The sequence below is a fragment of the Lissotriton vulgaris genome, chromosome 1_1, assembly GCF_964263255.1.
Source record: "Lissotriton vulgaris chromosome 1_1, aLisVul1.2, whole genome shotgun sequence".
Taxonomy (NCBI): domain Eukaryota; kingdom Metazoa; phylum Chordata; class Amphibia; order Caudata; family Salamandridae; genus Lissotriton; species Lissotriton vulgaris.
The window spans coordinates 173,367,767-173,386,623 of NC_141685.1; the positions used below are offsets into that span (position 1 = coordinate 173,367,767).

Consider the following 18,857-nt stretch of genomic DNA (forward strand, 5'->3'; position numbering starts at 1 on the left):
TCTGTGCACAGAATAACGTTCATCTAAAACATCATGTAATTCCAGAGAGGAAGCACACACTGCATAAAAGAAAGTTATAACAAAAGGTATCTTCTGCATACCATCAAGGAAAAAAGACGCTGAGAGAAGACTCCGAAGCTGACACTTTAACAACCGAAAGATTGGAAAATCACCTTTGTTCAACAACCGTTTTTAACCAGTTACACAAGTTTGAGACTATCTGCCTATGGTAGAAAACCACGACCCACTCTGCTCACTATTGCGAAAACCTTAAAAATTCACCACCTTATTGTGTTCATAACCATCTCAGATTGTTTCCTTTTTATTGTGTACTGTTCTGTAATTCTATGTAAATTGCCTCAACATTAGCTGCTGTGCGTGAGGAGTATGTAAAACTGTTCAAGATAAGAATGGATTAAATGAGCACAGTTGCGCTATAGGTAATGTAAATAAATCCTCGTCTTCAGAACTACAAATCTTAACCTTACACCAAACAAAGAAAGGGTAAGAGGAACTGATGTTCTGCAACTGGTGATCCACAATAGTACTGTGCATTTCAAACACCATCAGTTACTGCCATTATGTCAGTGCAAAAAGGTAATTATCAGTTTAATTATTAAATATCAGACTAACACCTTATCACTGCATTGTTAAGAACCTATACAAATAGATTTGAGAAAGTCTCCAGTCACAAAAGAAGTTGGTGCCGGATAGGCTATAACCTAAAGACTATTATCGGCTAGAAACATTTCGACAGGTGTTACAGGGCTGCTTCGAGACATATTTTGCTCAATTCAAGTGTTAAGAAGATTACACACAATTTCTTTTAGAGATAAATGCTGAACATTATCTAAACAAGCCTGACTCTAAAATCGGGTTAACTCTTACTGTGGCATGTAAGCAAGAGAAAACTAATCGTAGAGATATTAACTCTAGGAATACACCTTATAAAAACACAGACTGTGAGAACAAATTCATTGTTAAAAACCGCCTCAATCAAGGCAAAATAACCTAAGTTGGGGAAAAAAGTTACATGTGCCAAAAAAGATACAGCCATAAATCTTATCTCACAGAATTTGACAGAATGAACACTGGGGGAAACCACACTCAGTGCAAAGTATGCCAAAAAAGTTTCAAGCGTAAATCTTATCTCACTGAGCATATGAGAATCCACACTGGGGAAAACCACTCTCCGTGCAAAGTATGCCAAAAAAGCTTCAGGCGTAAATCTTATCTCACTGAGCATATGAGAATCCACACTGGGGAAAAACCTTATCAGTGCTCTGAATGCCAGAAAAGTTTTAGTTTCAAAGCGACTCTAGATGAACATGCATTAACCCACTCTGTGGAAAAACCTTACCAGTGCGCTGAATGCCAAAAAAGTTTCTGCCGTAAATCTAAACTTACTAAACATATGAGATTCCACTCTGGCGAAAAACCTTACCAGTGCGCTGAATGCCAAAAAAGTTTCTGCCGTAAATCTAAACTTACTAAACATATGAGATTCCACTCTGGCGAAAAACCTTACCAGTATTCTGAATGCCAGAAAAGGTTTTGTAACAAACCAAGCCTTTCTCAACATGCATTAACCCACTCTGTGGAAAAACCTTATCAGTGCGCTGAATGCCAGAAATGTTTCAGGCGTAAATCTCATCTCACTGAACATGTGAGAATCCACACTGGGGAAAAGCCTTATCAGTGCTCTGAATGCCAGAAATGTTTCAGTGAAAAAATCCGTCTCACTCGGCATATAAGAATCCATACTGGGGAAAACCCTTATCAGTGCTCTGAATGCCCAAAACATTTCAACCAAAAATCACTTCTAACTGCACATTTGAGATTCCACACTGGCGAAAAACTTCACCAGTGCTCTGAATGCCCAAAACATTTCAACCGTAAATCACATCTAACTGCACATTTGAGATTCCACACTGGGGAAAAACCTTATCAGTGCTCTCATTGCCAGAAAAGGTTTTGTTACAAACAAAGCCTTTCTCGACATGCAATAACCCACTCTGTGGAACAACCATTTCAGTGCTCTGAATGCCAGAAATGTTTCAGTGACAAAGGAGGACTCACTCTACATACAAGGACCCACACTGGGGAAAAACCTTATCAGTGCCCTGAATGCCAGAAATGTTTCAGGCGTAAATCTCATCTCACTGAACATGTGAGAATCCACACTGGGGAAAAACCTTATCAGTGCCCTGAATGCCAGAAATGTTTCAGTGACAAACGCTTTCTCACTGTGCATATAAAAACCCACACAGGGGGACATCCTTATCAGTGCTCTGAATGTCAGAAATGTTTCCTAAACAAAATCAGTCTCACTCAGCATATAAGAATCCATACTCGGGAAAAACCTTATCAGTGCTCTGAATGTCAGAAATGTTTCATAAACAGATTCGATCTCACTAAGCATATAAGAACCCACACTGGGGAAAAACCTTATCAGTGCTCTGAATGCCACAAATGTTTCAGTCAAAAAGGCCATCTCACTCAGCATATAAGAAGCCACACTGGGGAAAAACCTTATCAGTGCTCTGAATGCCACAAATGTTTCAGTGGAAAAATCAGTCTCACTCAGCATATAAGAACCCACACTGGGGAAAAACCTTATCAGTGCTCTGAATGCCACAAATGTTTCAGTGGAAAAAGCAGTCTCACTCAGCATATAAGAAGCCACACTGGGGAAAAACCTTATCAGTGCTCTGAATGCCACAAATGTTTCAGTGGAAAAATCAGTCTCACTCATCATATAAGAATCCACACTGGAGAAAAGCCTTATCAGTGCTCCGAATGCCTAAAATGTTTCAGCCAAAAATCTCATCTCACTGAACATGTAGGAATCCACACTGGGGAAAAAAAATTATCAGTGCTCTAAACGTCAGAAAAGATTCCGAGGTAGAGATGGTTACAAGCGCCATACGAAAACACACTGTCAAAATAATTCAGTGCTCCAAGTGCCAGAAAAGCATCAATTTTAAACGCAATCTCACTCTACATGAGCAGACGCACAGAGGGGGAAAACATTACCTATGCTGTGAATGCCAGAAATAGCTATTTGATAGGCAGAGCCTCAATAACCATAAGCGACTCCATACTAATGAAAAACCTTATGAGTGCCCTGAATGCCAGAAAAGCTGCAGAGAAAAACGATATCTCACCATGAGAAGCTCCACACTGGAGAAAATCCTTATGCCTTAAAAGCTTGTATCTGAAAGACAGAGTTATGCTTCATGAGAGATCCCACTCTAGGGAAAAACCTTATGAGTGCTCGAAATGCAATCAAGGTGCTCACTAGAAGAGTGAACATCATGTATGTGTGTTCTGAATGTCAGATAAGGTTTAGTCTTGAATACAATGTCACTTCACAAGAGAGAATTCCCACTGGACTAAAGCCTAATACAGGAGGGGAAAGCCAGAAATGTTTTACTCAGAAAGGAGATCTCACTAAACATGAGAAATACATCCATATGAGGTGAACAGTAAGGTGTATCTTGAGTTGCAGAAAAGCTTCTAACAACCTGACTTTACATGAGAGAGCACATATTGTAGTTGCAATAGGATTCATCAAGAAACTCTTGCGGGATAACTTAGTCTGCCCGCATGCAACCTCCAAAGAAATTTCAGGCCTGGAATTTTTTTAAATTGCAACCGAATCCACAATTTGAGTATCTGAAAGTTACAAAACTCTTAAGGTCTTTACTTGACACGGAGAAGTGTTAGTGCTTGCAAAAATCAACTAATTGCCCAACAAATCACAATATTAATGTCTTAAATTTTACTCCACCCAAAACGTTTCTACTCACCCTTGTTTCTTAACATATGACATCTATATTTTCATGGTAAGATTAAGCCTATGCGGTGTTCCTCAATGAAGAACTCCGCAAAGTGACAAAAAAACACTGGCGGTCTACGCAGATTTCCGCAAGCATCGGAGTGCGTAAGGGTCATGCCGTTCGTGGTGATTTTGATCTCCTGGTGTTTGTCCTGCCCTATAAAAATAATTGCGAAAGGCACCATGTGCAGCACAAGAGGATGCAGCGGCTTCGACTCAAGTGGCAGCTTTGTGAATGCGAAGGAAGGTTTCTCAATGCGAGTGGTGTGACCGGCCACGACCACTTGCATTGAGAAATCCGACGACCCGCTTTGAGAAATCTCGCCAGGTGGTTGATTTTGCTTGCCTACTAGACCATGGCAAGCGCGAGCAAGGAAAAATCTCATCAGGAGGTGGATTTTCTTCGCTCCAGCACATAACGTTGAAGAGTGTGAGCGTTGAAAAAAACCTTGCTACGCTCCACGTAGCAGAGTTTTTAGGAACTACGTGAGCTCCGTGGAGTATGGAAAACTCCGCCTGCGGAGTTCACCACCCAAAATGAGATAATATACAACAGCAGGAAAACATAACAAACCAGTTACTTGCCTTTGGTAACGCTCTTTCTGGTCGCTACTCCTTTACCTGCAGATTCCTCACCTTGTGAATATTCCCCACACACCAGACTGGGTCCTCCAACTTTAAAGCAGAGTAGGAGACAACATGCAGCTCAGTGTCGACGTCAATCTGCTACAGAAGTGACAAGCGGAGACTCAAAGAGGCACTTCCCAGGCGCACTGTGAACAACTACAGAGGCCTATGAGTTCATTATCTCACAGGTCTGTATCACATATGCAGGCCCTGGGCAGATATTAATTCACCATTTTTACCATGATTAGAATTCAGATGAGGCCTTTTCATTTCTCAAAATTCTAATTGTGTTCTCATCAGCAAGTGTATATATAAATCGTTGAGTGATGACTGCGCAGTGCTCAAGATGAAAGTGATATGATGATAAAACAGTCCGATCCGCATTTTGTACACAGAAACGGGGCTGTAAATACTTTTGTACAATACAAGTTAAGCAATGGCGATTCTTAGAAGACATAATTTATATGAAATAGTCCCTGTATAGTTAATGTTTCGACCGTTCCAGTTAATTACCATGGTCTCATCAGGACGGTAGACCACCGCCTCTCCAATATGCTCTTCAACTATATTCAATACAACCCAGTAGAGATTCTTCTGTATCTCGGGGCACCGTACCTGGGAGGAAGTCAAATTCAACTAAGCGGTTCCAGCTCCTGTTCGTCGGACCAAACAACTGCAGCCAGTGAATCCTCGGTTCGCTGTCAAACAAGTTTAAGTGACTCTTCCTGATGAGACCATCGTCATTGACTGTCTTGTCTGTGAGAAGCTGCACCAGCCCTCCTGTGATGGTGGGCCGGAAAACCTTGACCGCTGATGGTGATGAAGTAGCAGCTTAATTTCCAGAAAGGCATGTTGGCCATCAGTTGTTGGATGGCCAACAATTGCATTAATAACTCTGCAAAAACAGAGGTTATGATATTCAGCAAATTACTGCCAAATTGGTCTTCTTCATGGTGGCCATCTTCTTTGGTGCCCCTTCCACTGCCAGTCACCAAAGTCAGAAATGTGGGCGTCATATTTGACGACAGACTATCCTTTGTGCCTCATTTTTTTATTTTTTTTATTTGTTATTTTCAAACACCCACAACAAATAGGAGGGTGGACAATTGCCTCTACATGGGGCCCGACCATTAGGAAGAAGGAGATAGTGACATTGTTACACAATCAAGGTTATCCAACGATCCCAACTCAACCCCAGACACAGATACACCTCAATACCAGTATTGCCACAGTGTCAAAAGTTCCTATAATTCTCCATGCTACTGTGATTAATGTCTTCTGCATCAAAGCCTCATCCTACTCTTCCTCAGATGCCCACCCCAAAATCGACCTCCCCCTCACCCCCCTGCCGGCGCTACTGTCTTAAGGCTAAGTGGGATCAAATGGTGAGTCATATTGTACGGGTTCCCCAGGTGACCTCATTTTAACATTATTAAGCATCCTGACTACTATGGAAGCCGGGAATCGCCTCACGTTCTGCACCTCAATATCAAGATACCTAGTCTACTGGTCTCCCTCAGCCATTAATGCGCTCGCCTCTGAGTCAGTTTCTAGATCTGTCGCTTTCAGCTCTGTCACAACGGCCTCCCAGGCTCGCGCCGCCTCTAATGCCTTGTGATTATGGGATTTATGGGCTTGCTGTAATCGAACTGAGCTCTCGCTGTTTGCCCACTTAAGGAATGCAGATTTCCACCTTATATAGCTAGGACCCGCCGCTGCTTTCCAGTGGGATGTAATTTCTCGTTTAGCAAGCACCAATTCCAAGTCTATGAATTTGCTAGTTAACTTTGTTTTGCTAGTATGCGGAAAACAATGTAGCAGGCAAGTCCCCCCATTCGGAGCAATCTGTTGGCCCGTTATATTACAGAGTAAAGCGGTTATCTCTTCCCAATATGTCCAATCTACAACGGAGCAAAGAGCCGTATTAACATGGAAATATTAGTTGATTTTAGCCGGCGTAAGATATGCCCTGTGCAATATAAAAAATCGAATCAGCTGGAATCTAGCATTCCTGGTGCCCTTCCATGCTCTTTTAAGTATCTGCGACCAGGCTGCTTCAGGTATCTTTTTAGCTAAATCCACCGCCCACTGCTCACGTAACCTCTGCTGCGGTGCCAATCCCTCTCCCAGCATACGTTTATATCAACAAGTGACCGCCTTATACGTGTCCGCCGCCATCACTACACATTGACACGCCTCGCTCGTTGGCGGTTCCGAAAGGCCAGTCCCCAGTGCTTCTGGATGGCGGCAACCAAGGCTGCATGCAAGAAGAATTGACCCTGCGGGAATCCAAAGGTGTCCTGTAATGCGCCATAAGGTAATAGTAAACCATCTCCATATAGATCGCCCACCATCTGGAGTCCCAGTGTTTCCCACTCCGCGAGGAGCATGGCATGGCACATGGCATGTGCACGGCCCTGCCATGTGGCAGGGCCGTGCACATGCCCAACGGTATTTCCGGGGCGTAAGGTCGCTGTACCCCAACTCTGCTGTGGTAGCGTTTCCAGCAATGTCTCAGGACACATTCTGCAGATGACAAATCGGTAGCCCGTAACCTTTTCTGCAGTACCACAAACGATAGAACATGCCGCGGAACAACTGGCTCTCGCTCCGGCCCTCGAAACTCCTGCGCCACCGCCTGGGTGAGGTGTTGTAACTGTGCAGCTAAATAATATAATTCAAAATCAGGGCTAGCTAGGCCTCCCTCAGCTCTTAGGCGGATCACTCGGCGCCTCCCTATTCCCCAAATAAAGCCCCCAACCATAGAGCAGAGTTGCCGTAATAGTGCGACGGGTATACGTATAGGCAAGGTCCGGAAGAAATATAAAAGCCGAGGGAGCGCCACCATTTTCAACAATACTACTCTGCCTACTACCAACAGTGGCAGAGTCCCTCAGAAATGCATGCTGCCCTTAAGCCCCCCGTAACGCTCTACCTATGTTACCTTCAAGCAGATCTTCCTGCCTATGATAAACATGCGTCCCCAAACACGCTCCGGCCGCCGGAAACACACATGTCTTCGCCCAATTACTCGCAGGCCAGAGATATCCCCAAATTGGCTGAGCAAGGAATGCGCTCCCTCCAATGCGCCTCCCGCATCTCTCAAAAACAGCTGCAGATCTTCTGCATATAATGAGATATAATGTGACTGACCACAGAGCCTCAAGCTCCGGAACCCCCTCCCCATCCTGGCCCTCGCCGCTAACGGTACCATCGCTAGGGCAAAGAGCAGCGGGGAGAACGGGCACCCCTGTCTAGTACCACGCCCTACTGGGTACGAAGAGGATACAATTCTGCCAACCCTCACTCTGGCGCTTGCCGACGAATATAATATTTCAGTCCAGCGTGTATATCCCTCGCCAAGCCAGAAGGCTTTCATGACTGAGAATAGGTAGGGCCAGTCCAAGCTGTCAAATGCCTTAGCAATGTCCAGCGAGAGGACAACTGCGTGCCCCTCCACTCCATTGTCCCCATCTAGTATCCGTATTAGTCTGCGTATGTTGCCAGCAGTATTGCGAGTCGGATTGAAGCCGGCCTGGTCCGAGTGTACCAGCCGCATCATTAAGGGAAGAAGTCTCGTAGCTAATACATGACTCAGTATTTTATAGTCCGTGGTGAGCATAGATAGAGTTCGGTACGCGGACGAGTCGGTCGGGGTCTTCCCTAATTTAAGGAGGGGAATGATGATGGCCTCCCTGGTGGAGGTCGGCAACACACCCCCCTGCCTGGCCTCTTTATATACCGTCAACAGTCTGAGGGCCAGGAGGTCGACATATGCTAAATAGAATTCTATGGGCAACCAATCGCTGCCCGGAGTTTTGTTGCGCGCCAATTGTTTAATAGCCCAACGAATTTCAGTGAGTGTGATGTCCCGACCAAGGGACTCCGCCTCTTCCGCCTTGACGGTAGGCAGTTCGAGGTCCTCCAAAGATGCCTGCACATCCATCTCCCCTGTTTGTAAGCAACTGGTATATAAGTCTGCGTAGAAGGACCTAAACCGATCATTTATTTGATGTTGTGTATATTACAGTCGTCCCGACGATGAAGTCAATGCCAATATGGGCACACACCTAGGGGTGAGATCGGCCAATCATGCCAATAGCTTACCCACCTTATCCCGTTCAGCATGTGCGCGGGCTAAGTAAGCTCTGTTGTCGAAGCGCCATAAGCGCTCCACGACCACTGCTATTGTTTCTCTCCGGGCCTGGAGCGTGTCCCGGTCCTCGGTGCCACCAGAGTGGGCTCTTTCACCCTCCCTAAGGTCCTGTTCCTTAGTTTCAATTTCTTGCAGGAATAGCTTCCGCACACCCACCCATTTATTAATACAAATCCAGTGAATCACTACTTTAAAAGCGTCCCATTCCAGGGCAGTCGTTGAGGCCGAGCCTTCATTTTCCACAAAATACCGCTCAATACCCACAACCAGTTCAGTATGGAAGGCTGGGTCTTCCAGCAACACCACGTGCAGCTTCCAGGTCGGAACTATACGGCGCTCCGCAACCCAACAGAAGCTCACCAATAATGGATTATGGTCTGAGATGGTGCGCGATAAATATTCGCTACCAAGCGCCATGGTCGCCAATCCGGGGCTGCATAAGACCGCATCAAGCCGAACATGCAAGTCATGCAAAGCCGAGAAATACGAATAATCCCTATCATCCGGGTGCTGCACTCGCCAAACATCCACAAAGCCGCAGTGATTCTGCCACTGAGCTCTGCTTTTCGCCAATGTATGAATCGGGGCGGTGGGTTGCGGAGGGTACGATCTGTCCATAGCCACATCCACAATAGAGTTAAAATCCCCACCCATCAGATCCAGGTTCGTAAAATAGTCAGCTAGGGTGACAGATAAGCTCTCCAAGAAGGGCGCCTGCTCCACATTAGGGGCATAAATGCTGCAAAGTTTCACCTTCCGCCCATAGAGGCTTCCGAGGACCGCAGCATAGCGGCCCTCAGGATCTACCAGGTGGTCAATCATTTGGAAGGGGACCCCAGCCCTAATCGAAATCAGCACCCCTTGCGCAAAAGCTGAGTAAGTAGTGTAATAAAGTTGCCCTCGCCATCTGCGCTGCAGCGCCAGCCCTTCTGCTCTAGTCAGGTGTGTTTCTTGCAGGAAGGCTATCTGCGCGCCTCTACGTACTAAATAGGAGTGGACTTTATACCTGCGCTGCATGGAGTGCAATCCCCGCACATTCCAAGTCACACATTTCACATCAGGTAACGGACCCATAGAATCGACTTAAAAAACACAGAAACCTCACATTACACCTCCCCCATATAAATCATTTCTTTCCCCCAACAATCCCACCCCACCCTCAACACCGCCCTCCCCCCCAAGAACAGGCACTAACGTAGTGAATCCCATCCAAACTAGCCCAACGTATGCCTCAACCGGTATCAAGGCCTTCTAACTGGGCACCATCCGGTGGGGGCTGGAAAGAGCCTAGCACACAATCAGTAGTTAGTCAGCGCCACACCCAGCCTCCGCCCCTAGAACCCCCCACTATTCCCTCCCACTCAGCTCCCCCCAAGCATAGTTCCACACATCGCGTTAACCTAAGCTACAGTCCATACTGTCCACCCTGAGTGAAGCCCGGGTTCTCCTTTAGTTTAGTGCCAGTAAGACCCCTAAGGGGTGCACTGCATTTGCAATACCCCCCTCGTTTTCACTCCACACTAGACCATAGCAGGCCCCCCTCCCCGTACAATACACAGTCTACTCATCCATCAGGCCGTCCGCCGTTCTCGATGTAACCAGTGGTAAGTACACACTGTCTGATGCTGAAGTGTCCGCCTCTGACGCATCCTTATCGTTCTCCAGGTCCGAACCTCTCGGAGAAGTCAGCAACAGTTCGTCAGAGATCGCTGATACCGCCGCCAACGCCCCTTTGTGTTCCAGCTCAGTTTGTGAGGTCGATGGTTTCCACAGATCTCGCCGCCGGCGTCTTATACGCTGTGATCTTCGGGGTAGCAAATCCTCAGCCATTGCCCTTGCCTCGCGTTCCGGTCCATCCCTCCCAGCACAATAGGATTCTAGCCAAGTCCACGCGTCCTCCGGCGCTTCATGAAAACTCGTTTTCCCATCCAGTATTATGCGAACCTTGGCCGGGAATAACAGGGAATATTGTATTCCCTCTGTGCGCAGTTCTTTTTCCACAGCTTGGAAGGTCGCGCGGGGCCGTTGAGTCTCAAATGAATAATCCGGGAATAGGGTGACCTTGCTATTGCCGACCTGATAGGGTCCATCTGTGCGTGCCTTTTGAAGAAGCAAGTCTCTGTCTCTAAAATGTAGCAGGCGTGCCACCACCGGTCTAGGAGGTCGTCCCTGCAGTGGGGCTCTAGCAGGGACGCGGGGCGCACGTTCAAGAGTGTTGAAGGCAGATAAGCCCTCAGGTGCCACCTCCGTTTGCAGCCAATCCTCCAGATATCTCACCATGTCTGACCCCTTTGTTTTCTCAGGCAGACCCACCACACAAATGTTGTTGCGCCTATTTTTTCCTTCTGCATCCTCCGTGCGCTTCTCCAGCACTGCTATCCGGTCTAAGGCGCTCGTCATCGTTGCAGCATCTGTGCAGATGCTACCTCTTGGATCACATCTTCCACATGTTTCACCCGGTCTGATAGTTTCGAGTGGTCCGCCCGCAGTAGGCTCAGCCCAGTCGCCACTTGTGCAATGTCCTGCTGCAGGGCTGTTTGCGAGTTAGCGATGGCGGATAGTATCTTATCCAGCTGTTGCTGCAGTCCAGGCTCCTGTGCCAGGTCGTGCGCATCTTGTTTAGCTTGAGATGGGGACTCTGCGTCAGAGGACTGGGGATCTTCATCTCTCCTCCCTCGGGGCTTGCCCATGGTGTCAGCAGGCCTAGTTCAGAGGAAGGGCCCGTGGACCCCAAACGCACCGCACTCGTCGGGCAGGTACGGGGCCAAGCCTCAGTCCGGCAGGTCCTCCAGGGCTCTGAGCAGGTGTTCAGTTCATCTTCCGCTGAGTCGCCTCTATCAGCACTTCAATCCAGTGCCTACCGTGCATCACGCCAACTGTGTAGGCCCAGACATGGCAGCCAGGTCAGGATTGTGTGTCTCAACACACTCGTGAGCCAGGTGGTCACCCCGCAGCTCAATGCAGGGTAGCGCCGGGCCCACGCCAGTACTCATGCATCTCAGCATCCCCGCAGTACTGTGCAGGTAGTGCCCTTCTTCCCAGCTCCCGGTAGGGCCGCTCCTTCATTGGGCCCGCTGCGACCTCAAGCCCACGCCGCTCAGTGCCAGCCAATATCCCTGGGCAGTTGGCCTCCCATCTATCCACTACGCGGCTCCATCCACGTGCAGGCAGCCCCCCGTAGGTCCTGGGCAGAGCAACCGAGCGCTCCGCAATAGTCAGCCAGTGTTTCATGGCACCTGGCTCAGCCCTCGCGTTTCCAGGCCGCTAGCCGCACCTCAGGGCCAAATGCGTGTGCCTCCGCCATCCAGAGCTCCAGCGGCCGTCTCACCTCGCTCTCCGGTTCAGCCCCTTGAGCCCCACAGGCCTCAGCGAGCCCCGGATCACAGTCTCTCCTCCAACGGCCTCCGGTCCGCGATGCAGGACAAGAGCGGGTCAAGGCCCCACCCTCCGCGAGCTCCGGATCACGGCCTCCTTTCCAATGGCCTCCGGTCCGCAGTGCAGGGCAAGGGCGGATCAGGGCCCCACTCTCCCGCCTCCCGGGCACCCCCGGCCCGCTCGACGCAATCACCGGTGCTCCGGCTGAAACCTCCAGTCAGCGCAGGTCGGCCTCCGCAGCGGCTCCACCAAAGAGAAGCCCCCACCAGTAGTACTCCTCTTCCAGGACCGCTCCGCTCCTTTGGCACCGGGCTCAGTGACTCACTGCCCATTTAGCCTCGGGGCCCCAGCCGATGTAGTCTCCTCTCAGTCCGTCCGCCGCAAAGGGTAGCGCGCTCCGCAGTGCAGTCTCAGCAGCCACCCACAACACTCACGGCGCTTCGCAGCTCCTCTCAACACCGAGGAGCCACCATTTTGAGTGAGCTGATCGCGGCAAGCGCAGTTCCGGAATCCCCTCACAGGTATCGGGCTGCGCCGTCGGGTGAGTCCAAATCGCCCAGGGCCTGCTCTTCTCTGTCGCGTCGCCCCCCGGTGGTGCCTGGGGGGGGCCCTAGGGGGTCATTTAACAGGATTACAGCAGGTGTTCGCGGGCAGAGCTCAGCGCTCACACCGCTGCCTGCATCGGCATCCAAGCCACACCCCCGTCCTTTGTCCCTCATGCCAACGCTGTGGTTTCATCATCATTCCATAAATTGTGAATGATAAAAAAGCTCTTACCTTTCCTACCTCTTGGGACTTGAAAGACACCAGTAAGCACCTTAGTTATGCCCACCATTGACTATTGCAATGGGATCCTTAATAATGCTCAGAGCAAAGTCCTCCATAAACTCCAAGTGGTTCAAAACTCAGCAGCCAAAAATACAAATCCATCTCACATATACTTCACCAGTATCATTGGCTCCCCGTGAAAAATCGAATTAAGTTTAAAGCTCTCTGTATTGCATACAAAGCTTCACGCAACTCAGGACCTCTGTTTGCTTACATTCCAAATTGGGCCTTACGCTCTTCCACAGCAATCCTGCTAAATGTCCCTCGTACTAAGACAGCATCATGGGGTCCAGCGATTCACTGTTGCTACAGCGAAACTTTGGAACTCCCTAAGCCATCCAGTCCTCACTTGCTTTCAGAAAAATGACAAAAACATGGCTGTTTACTCAATAAGCTACTCTGTAGTCTGGTTCATGCTCGTTGTCCCCAGCGCCGAGACACCTTCAGGTATTTGCGCGCTTTACAAATCAAATCAAATAAATAAATAAGATCAGTAACTTGTTCATTTTGTGCCAGCCAGGGATGGTGCATCAATTGAGAAAGAGGGCAGATAATGAACAACATTAAGAAATAAAGAAAACTGGGTGGGTGCCAGTGCACAGCTTGGCGAACACCTTAATTGATAGGAAATCGTTCAGTCACCTGGCCCTGGGTTCTCCAGCGAACGTGGGCATAATTACTCTCATGTAGACGGGTCAATAGGCTCAAGAGCCTCCTGGTATGGCCCATATCACCCAAAACCTGCCATAGCCTGCTTTGTGGAACCAGGTCAAAAGCAGATTTAAGGTCAATGAAGGCAACATACAAGTTGCCCTGCCGGCCACAACGATCTTCCAATAGAATAAAAGGAAGCGGAAACCTGATGAATCGTGGATATCTTCTTCCGAAAGCCTGTCTGAAAGGGGGATACAATGGCTTTAGCTGCAGTCCATTCCTCAATCCTGCTCAAGACCAATTGGGGAGAAATGCTCTTCACACAGTTGATCAAGCTGATCAGCCTGTAATTGGCTGGATGGAATCTATCTCCGTTCTTGTATATCGGTACCACGTCCGCTTACTTCCAAGAGTCTGGTACTGGGGCACCACTGATAATGGCATTAGTTAAGAAAAGGTTATACCAAGACAATTTATCTGTTTGTAGCAGAAGGATATAAGCTGGAATGCTGTCTAATCCTGAAGCTCTACCTCTGGTTATTGCATCCAGAGCTGAGGATGTTGGCCAGGTCAAGGAAAGGGCCAGGTGCAGCTATAGAGTTGTCTGTTTACACAGTCCCCAGCACAGTGTCTGACTCATTAAAAGGAGTTACTGAATAAAGATTGGAGAAATGATCAACCCAGGTCTGGGGAGAAATGTTATTTTGCAGAGGTGAAGCAGAGACCTCTCCCCTCCACTTTACAAGTGCCCAAAACCTGGTGGAGTTCTTACGAGAGCAAGGCAATTTGAGTTCCTGTCGTCTTTCTTCCTCCCATTCTTTCTTAGCCCGAGCCTGGACCTTTTGTACCTCTCTCCACCCAGACTGATTTCTGAGATGTCCTTTGTGCAAAGTGCCTTACCCCGATATCTACGTGAAAGTCTGAATTCCTTATTAAACCAATTGTTTACTTTATGAAAATGCTGTTTGTGGCCGTTAATAGGGCCTATAAGGTAGGACAATATTTTCTTGAACTTGTTGTGGAAGCAGTCATTGGCATGCCACACTCTTAGTTCTTGCAAATCGATTTCCCGAAGGTAGTGATAGATTGATCTTCACCTCGCCAGATGACCAAAATATCGTTGATACACACATATAACTGCAATCCCAATTGGCACAGACAAACCATGGGAACAAAAGAAGTGATTGGGATAGGACGGGGCCTAAACACTATTGTCCCTTGTCCATGTAGGATAGTCCCAAATCTCCATTGGTTGCAATAGGAACAAGGCAGTTGTCCCTTCTCAGACGGAGGGGGCGCCATTAGACTTGACCTTTTCCACGTGAGCGAATTTTCAGGGTGTGTGTTGAAGTGCCACAGGCCACCTAACATACAAGAGAATACATATGGCTAACCATATAGAACTATGGCTCCTGATAACCAGGTGCCTTAGAATATGTGCGAGGGACACTGCCTGTTCTTTTCTATATTTTCATATATGGTTTTTTTATTGTACTCTCATAAGCTCAGAAGAAGATCAGCACCACCAGATACCTGTAACGGACTGTCCGTTGGAAATGGTCCAAACACCCTACACTTATCCATACAAGATTGGCCACTCTGATTCAGGTGCACTGACCTCTCTATACCCTTAGACATAATGGGATTGACCGCTTCCAACAGGATACATGTGCAGTACAAGGTACATGGTTTACACACCCATCACTCATTTCTACTATGGGCAATCTGGTTTTCGGGTGTGTGCTTATTTTCCTAATGGGTCTTCTGCCATTGGGTATACAGCTCTGGCCCTTTAAAAACACATGCCAGTACATCGTGGAATTTGCATTTAACTTCGATGAAGGCCCATCTTTAGTGATTTTATTCCACATGAAGAAGCGGCTGTGTGTGACAGAGGCAAGAAAGCTGTCACCATTTAGTGCTCGTTCATTCAGATTCATGCTGCCGGCATGGGACTACATTTCCCAAGTACTCGTAGTCACGTGACTGCATCAGAGTAATGCGATTATACAACCTGAGTGAGTAGCCACACACCAAATTCGGCTTTAGCTAGCTCTGGATCCTCTATTCGAGCAACAGCAATTACTCTGGACACCTTCCTCCATCTGCTGTGGTGTAACGGAATGCTGGCTCCCCGTATACATCGTATACAAGTATGGGTCTCTGACCCTAAGTTTGTTATATCTTTAATTTTTTCTGCACCAAGGCAGCGTGTTCCCTTTATACAGGAAAGGGCCCCTAACCTACCTTTTTGTTGTTTAACTTGAATCTTTTGTGCATTGAGCGTGTCTTTTCTTTTTTTCCTTTTTATGAAAACGTACAGAATGCTGCATTCATGTTAAGGATATGGAAGTGTCAAAGCACACTCTCTCATGTCGTAGGAAAGTTCTCAGTGCACATGTGGCAGGTGTTGTGTCTTGAAAACAAAGCACGCTGCCCCCATGCAGAGGTCAACTATTTTAAGCCCATTTCCTCCACTGCATCGCAGCTTTGTTATTGCAGTGCACATCAAATACTTCCGCAGTTTTCAACTTGAAGAATGCTGCATCTATGTTTAAACTAGGCAGTGTTATCATGTGCCTTACTGCTGCATATTTTAATGGGGCAGTTGCTTCTGAAATCTAAGCACGCTGTACTTGTGTGTTAGGCCAACTAGCTCTAAGAGTCTTTTTTTCCCCCATAACACCACATGTTTCCTTTGGAAGTTACTGCACCAGGTTCTGCCTTTGTTCACCCTGCGCTGACGCAACACACGCCTGTTATGAGGAACGAGCCATCAAAAAAATTGATACACAAACTACAAGGCAGACACACGACTGCCTCCACGGTCTTGGCGTGTCTCCCCCTAGTATTTAACACCATTACGCTGTCCGCTTGTCTCAATTAACCTTAGTGACATCTAAATACATGCTCGGGAACGTATTAGGGACTTCACAACCATACGAAAATACCTCAGTCACTATTGCAGACACCGCCTATGAGTATATGGACAGTTTTTAATCTACATGGGCACACTTTTTCTTTACACTTGTTCTGAAATGCCTAGACCTGTTACAGCCTTCCAGAAGACTTATTTTCTTACCATGCTCACCTTCCTATAATTCTTTATTAGGGCGCAGAGTCACCCTGAGCCGGATGCCACGGTGAGTTGAGGCACATTTCCCGACGTCAGCGGATTAACCTTTCTACAGTATATTATTATTGTAGTGAATCTTGTTGTCTATAAATTATTTTATTTCCCACCCATACTAAGAATAACAGACATTGACTATACAGTATATGGTTGTGTCCTGTTTGGACGGGTTTGTATGTCCTGGACTGAATAGCTTTGACATGTAACGCTAGCACAGTTGCTCAAATGTTTGACCTAGATTTTTTCAAACCATTCTTATATTTCCTATGTATGTATTCTTTTAGGTACCACCAGTGAATTCACCACTCTATGTAGATTAATATGATCACTGGATGGTTTTGTATATAAAAACCCTTCTTTATACTTATATTGGTTCGTACACCATGTTTAGGTCTCGCCTGAGCCAGGCTGCATGCGTTGTTCTGCAAGGCTTTTAGTAAGGGCTTTAAACTCTTAACACATGCTTGTGTGTGTGCCTATTTATCCTTGCTGTCTCTGTTTATCACCTTCCCCTTTTCTGCCTTTCCCTCTCTTGCTTTGGGACCATTTCAATGTTTAACAAAAAGCTGTAAAACCTGCTGACCGATCTTTGTTCTTTTAATAAAGCGTTTTTTTTATCACCCTGTGCCTGGAAGCTGTGGCAGATTGGAGTACGACAAACCCCTGAAAAATGGACCTTGTCTGCCGGTTTCTAAGCATTAACCAAGGAGAAATGTATTGTATGATAGGTTGGAGAGATGAACTGACCAGTCAGAGATCCCATGGCAGCTCTGTGGAGACTCAAATTCACGAGCTCCTTCTTGCCAGGAGTTATGGGAACCAAATCATGCATGCCATGCCCTCTGACCTTTTGCAGGCGACATAGTTAATTTTAAATTCCCCCTTGCACACAAAAATTCAGAATTCCTAAGAATCCATTCTTTTGAGGTCTGTAGCGTCGGGTCGGTCTTCTATATCTATGCGTTTTAATACAAAATAATGAAAGCGCCTAGATTTTTGCACCATATATGTCAAGGTAGTTAACGAGAACGCTGCGTACCCCATTGCATCTGTTCCCTGCGGCACGTGCATCATTTCAGAAATCCGACCCAGAGCTGGAGGCTCCCGCTGCATTCCTGTGCTTTGGAGCCTGGTTCATCGAATTGTTGCCTTCTGAAACATTTAACCCCGTTTGTCCAAAATGCCTTCAGTATTGATATAGTGCCTATTTATTCCTTTAAATTTACTTCCCAGTTTGCCCAGTAACATTTTTTTTTTTGGCAGGAGGTATGTTTTTGATCATTCAAATGTAACTCCTGTAGAGGCACGCATTTCCACAGAGGATATCGCATTCACAGTGTATCATTCCTGCCACATGGGAGATGGATGTGTGCCGGAACGTTTTTCTAAATCATCCAATTTTATTTTGTATATTTAGAAAGCTTTTTTCCTATCCTTGTGCTTTCGAACATGTATTGTATACAAAATACAAGCCTTGACTGAGCCAATAGACTCTTCGATCGATATTGTTTGCTGTGTTTTTCTCTGCCAGGCGCACAACATATAGATTGTTCATAGACTTTCTGTAGTACGCTTCATTCTGGGCAGATCAACTCTAAGCCCCACTCTACTTCTATCCTTGTGTTAGTGCAGCCCGATGTAAATAGTAATTTTAATGTATTGGCATTTATATAACACTTACTGCCCCTGACGAACATTGAGGCGCTTTTTCGATGAGTAGCACGCTACTCCAGAATCCAAAAATGGTTAGTGATGAATTAGTATAGGGAAATATAAAATTAATTTGAGAGCTGGACATGTTGGTCTGTTAGTTCGGTTGAAAAAGATGGTGGAGGGATAGAAGAGGGAAGGGTTCGCATTTATATAGCGCTTGCTACCCCTGATGAAGTGTTGAAGCGCTTTTCGGCAAGTAGCATGCTACTCCATAACCCAAAAAGATGAATAGATAGATCAATTATGGTGGGTAGGTTGTTTTATTGTATACACACAACTGTACGAAAATTAATAAAATTCCATTGTAAAGTTGTATCCAAGAGGCTAGTATAGTCTCTGATAATAATGTATACAATACTGATACGTTTTAAGTTGGCTTGCCATCAAGACTGATGCCCCGTAATGTTGATGCAAAGTTATCTGTGCTGGAGTATCTTAGACTCTTGTTGAATTGTAACATCCACCTTGTAGGTACTGCTATTTGTATCAGGTCCACGTTGTAGGCAGACACAAACACCTAAATTGTGCAC

At 46.8% G+C, this 18,857-nt stretch overlaps 1 protein-coding gene and 1 long non-coding RNA gene across 9 annotated transcripts in view; both read left to right on the plus strand.

Moving 5' to 3' along the window:
- LOC147738046 (uncharacterized) overlaps positions 1-548 on the plus strand; it is a 339,438-nt gene extending 338,890 nt beyond the window's left edge. Inside the window, exon 3 of the long non-coding RNA XR_015307448.1 lies at positions 46-548. This is a non-coding gene — a long non-coding RNA (uncharacterized LOC147738046). The remainder of the gene's footprint in view (positions 1-45) is intronic.
- Positions 549-746: 198 nt separating this feature from the next.
- On the plus strand, positions 747-4,144 carry LOC147738047 (uncharacterized). 8 transcript variants are annotated; one of them, XM_086952101.1, is made up of 3 exons: positions 1,085-1,308; positions 1,561-1,856; positions 2,025-4,144. In XM_086952101.1, exons 1-3 carry the CDS (start codon positions 1,085-1,087, stop codon positions 2,882-2,884), a joined length of 1,380 nt encoding a protein of 459 aa, XP_086808227.1. In that variant the 3' UTR covers positions 2,885-4,144. The 8 variants fall into 8 exon arrangements, with proteins under 8 accessions (XP_086808225.1, XP_086808223.1, XP_086808221.1 ...); XM_086952100.1 differs by having other exon boundaries at positions 1,124-1,450; positions 1,532-1,856; XM_086952102.1 differs by having other exon boundaries at positions 1,124-1,450; positions 1,532-1,736; positions 2,073-4,144.
- The last annotated feature ends 14,713 nt before the right edge of the window (positions 4,145-18,857 follow it).

What these genes read in the sequence shown, in the direction of transcription:
- LOC147738047 (XM_086952095.1), top strand. Translation starts at nt 1,034, where the DNA reads ATGTGCCAAAAAAGATACAGCCATAAATCTTATCTCACAGAATTTGAC. An exon ending in TAAATCTAAACTTACTAAAC is followed by an intron (nt 1,413 to 1,496) that starts ATATGAGATTCC and finishes AACTTACTAAAC; the next exon opens with ATATGAGATTCCACTCTGGC.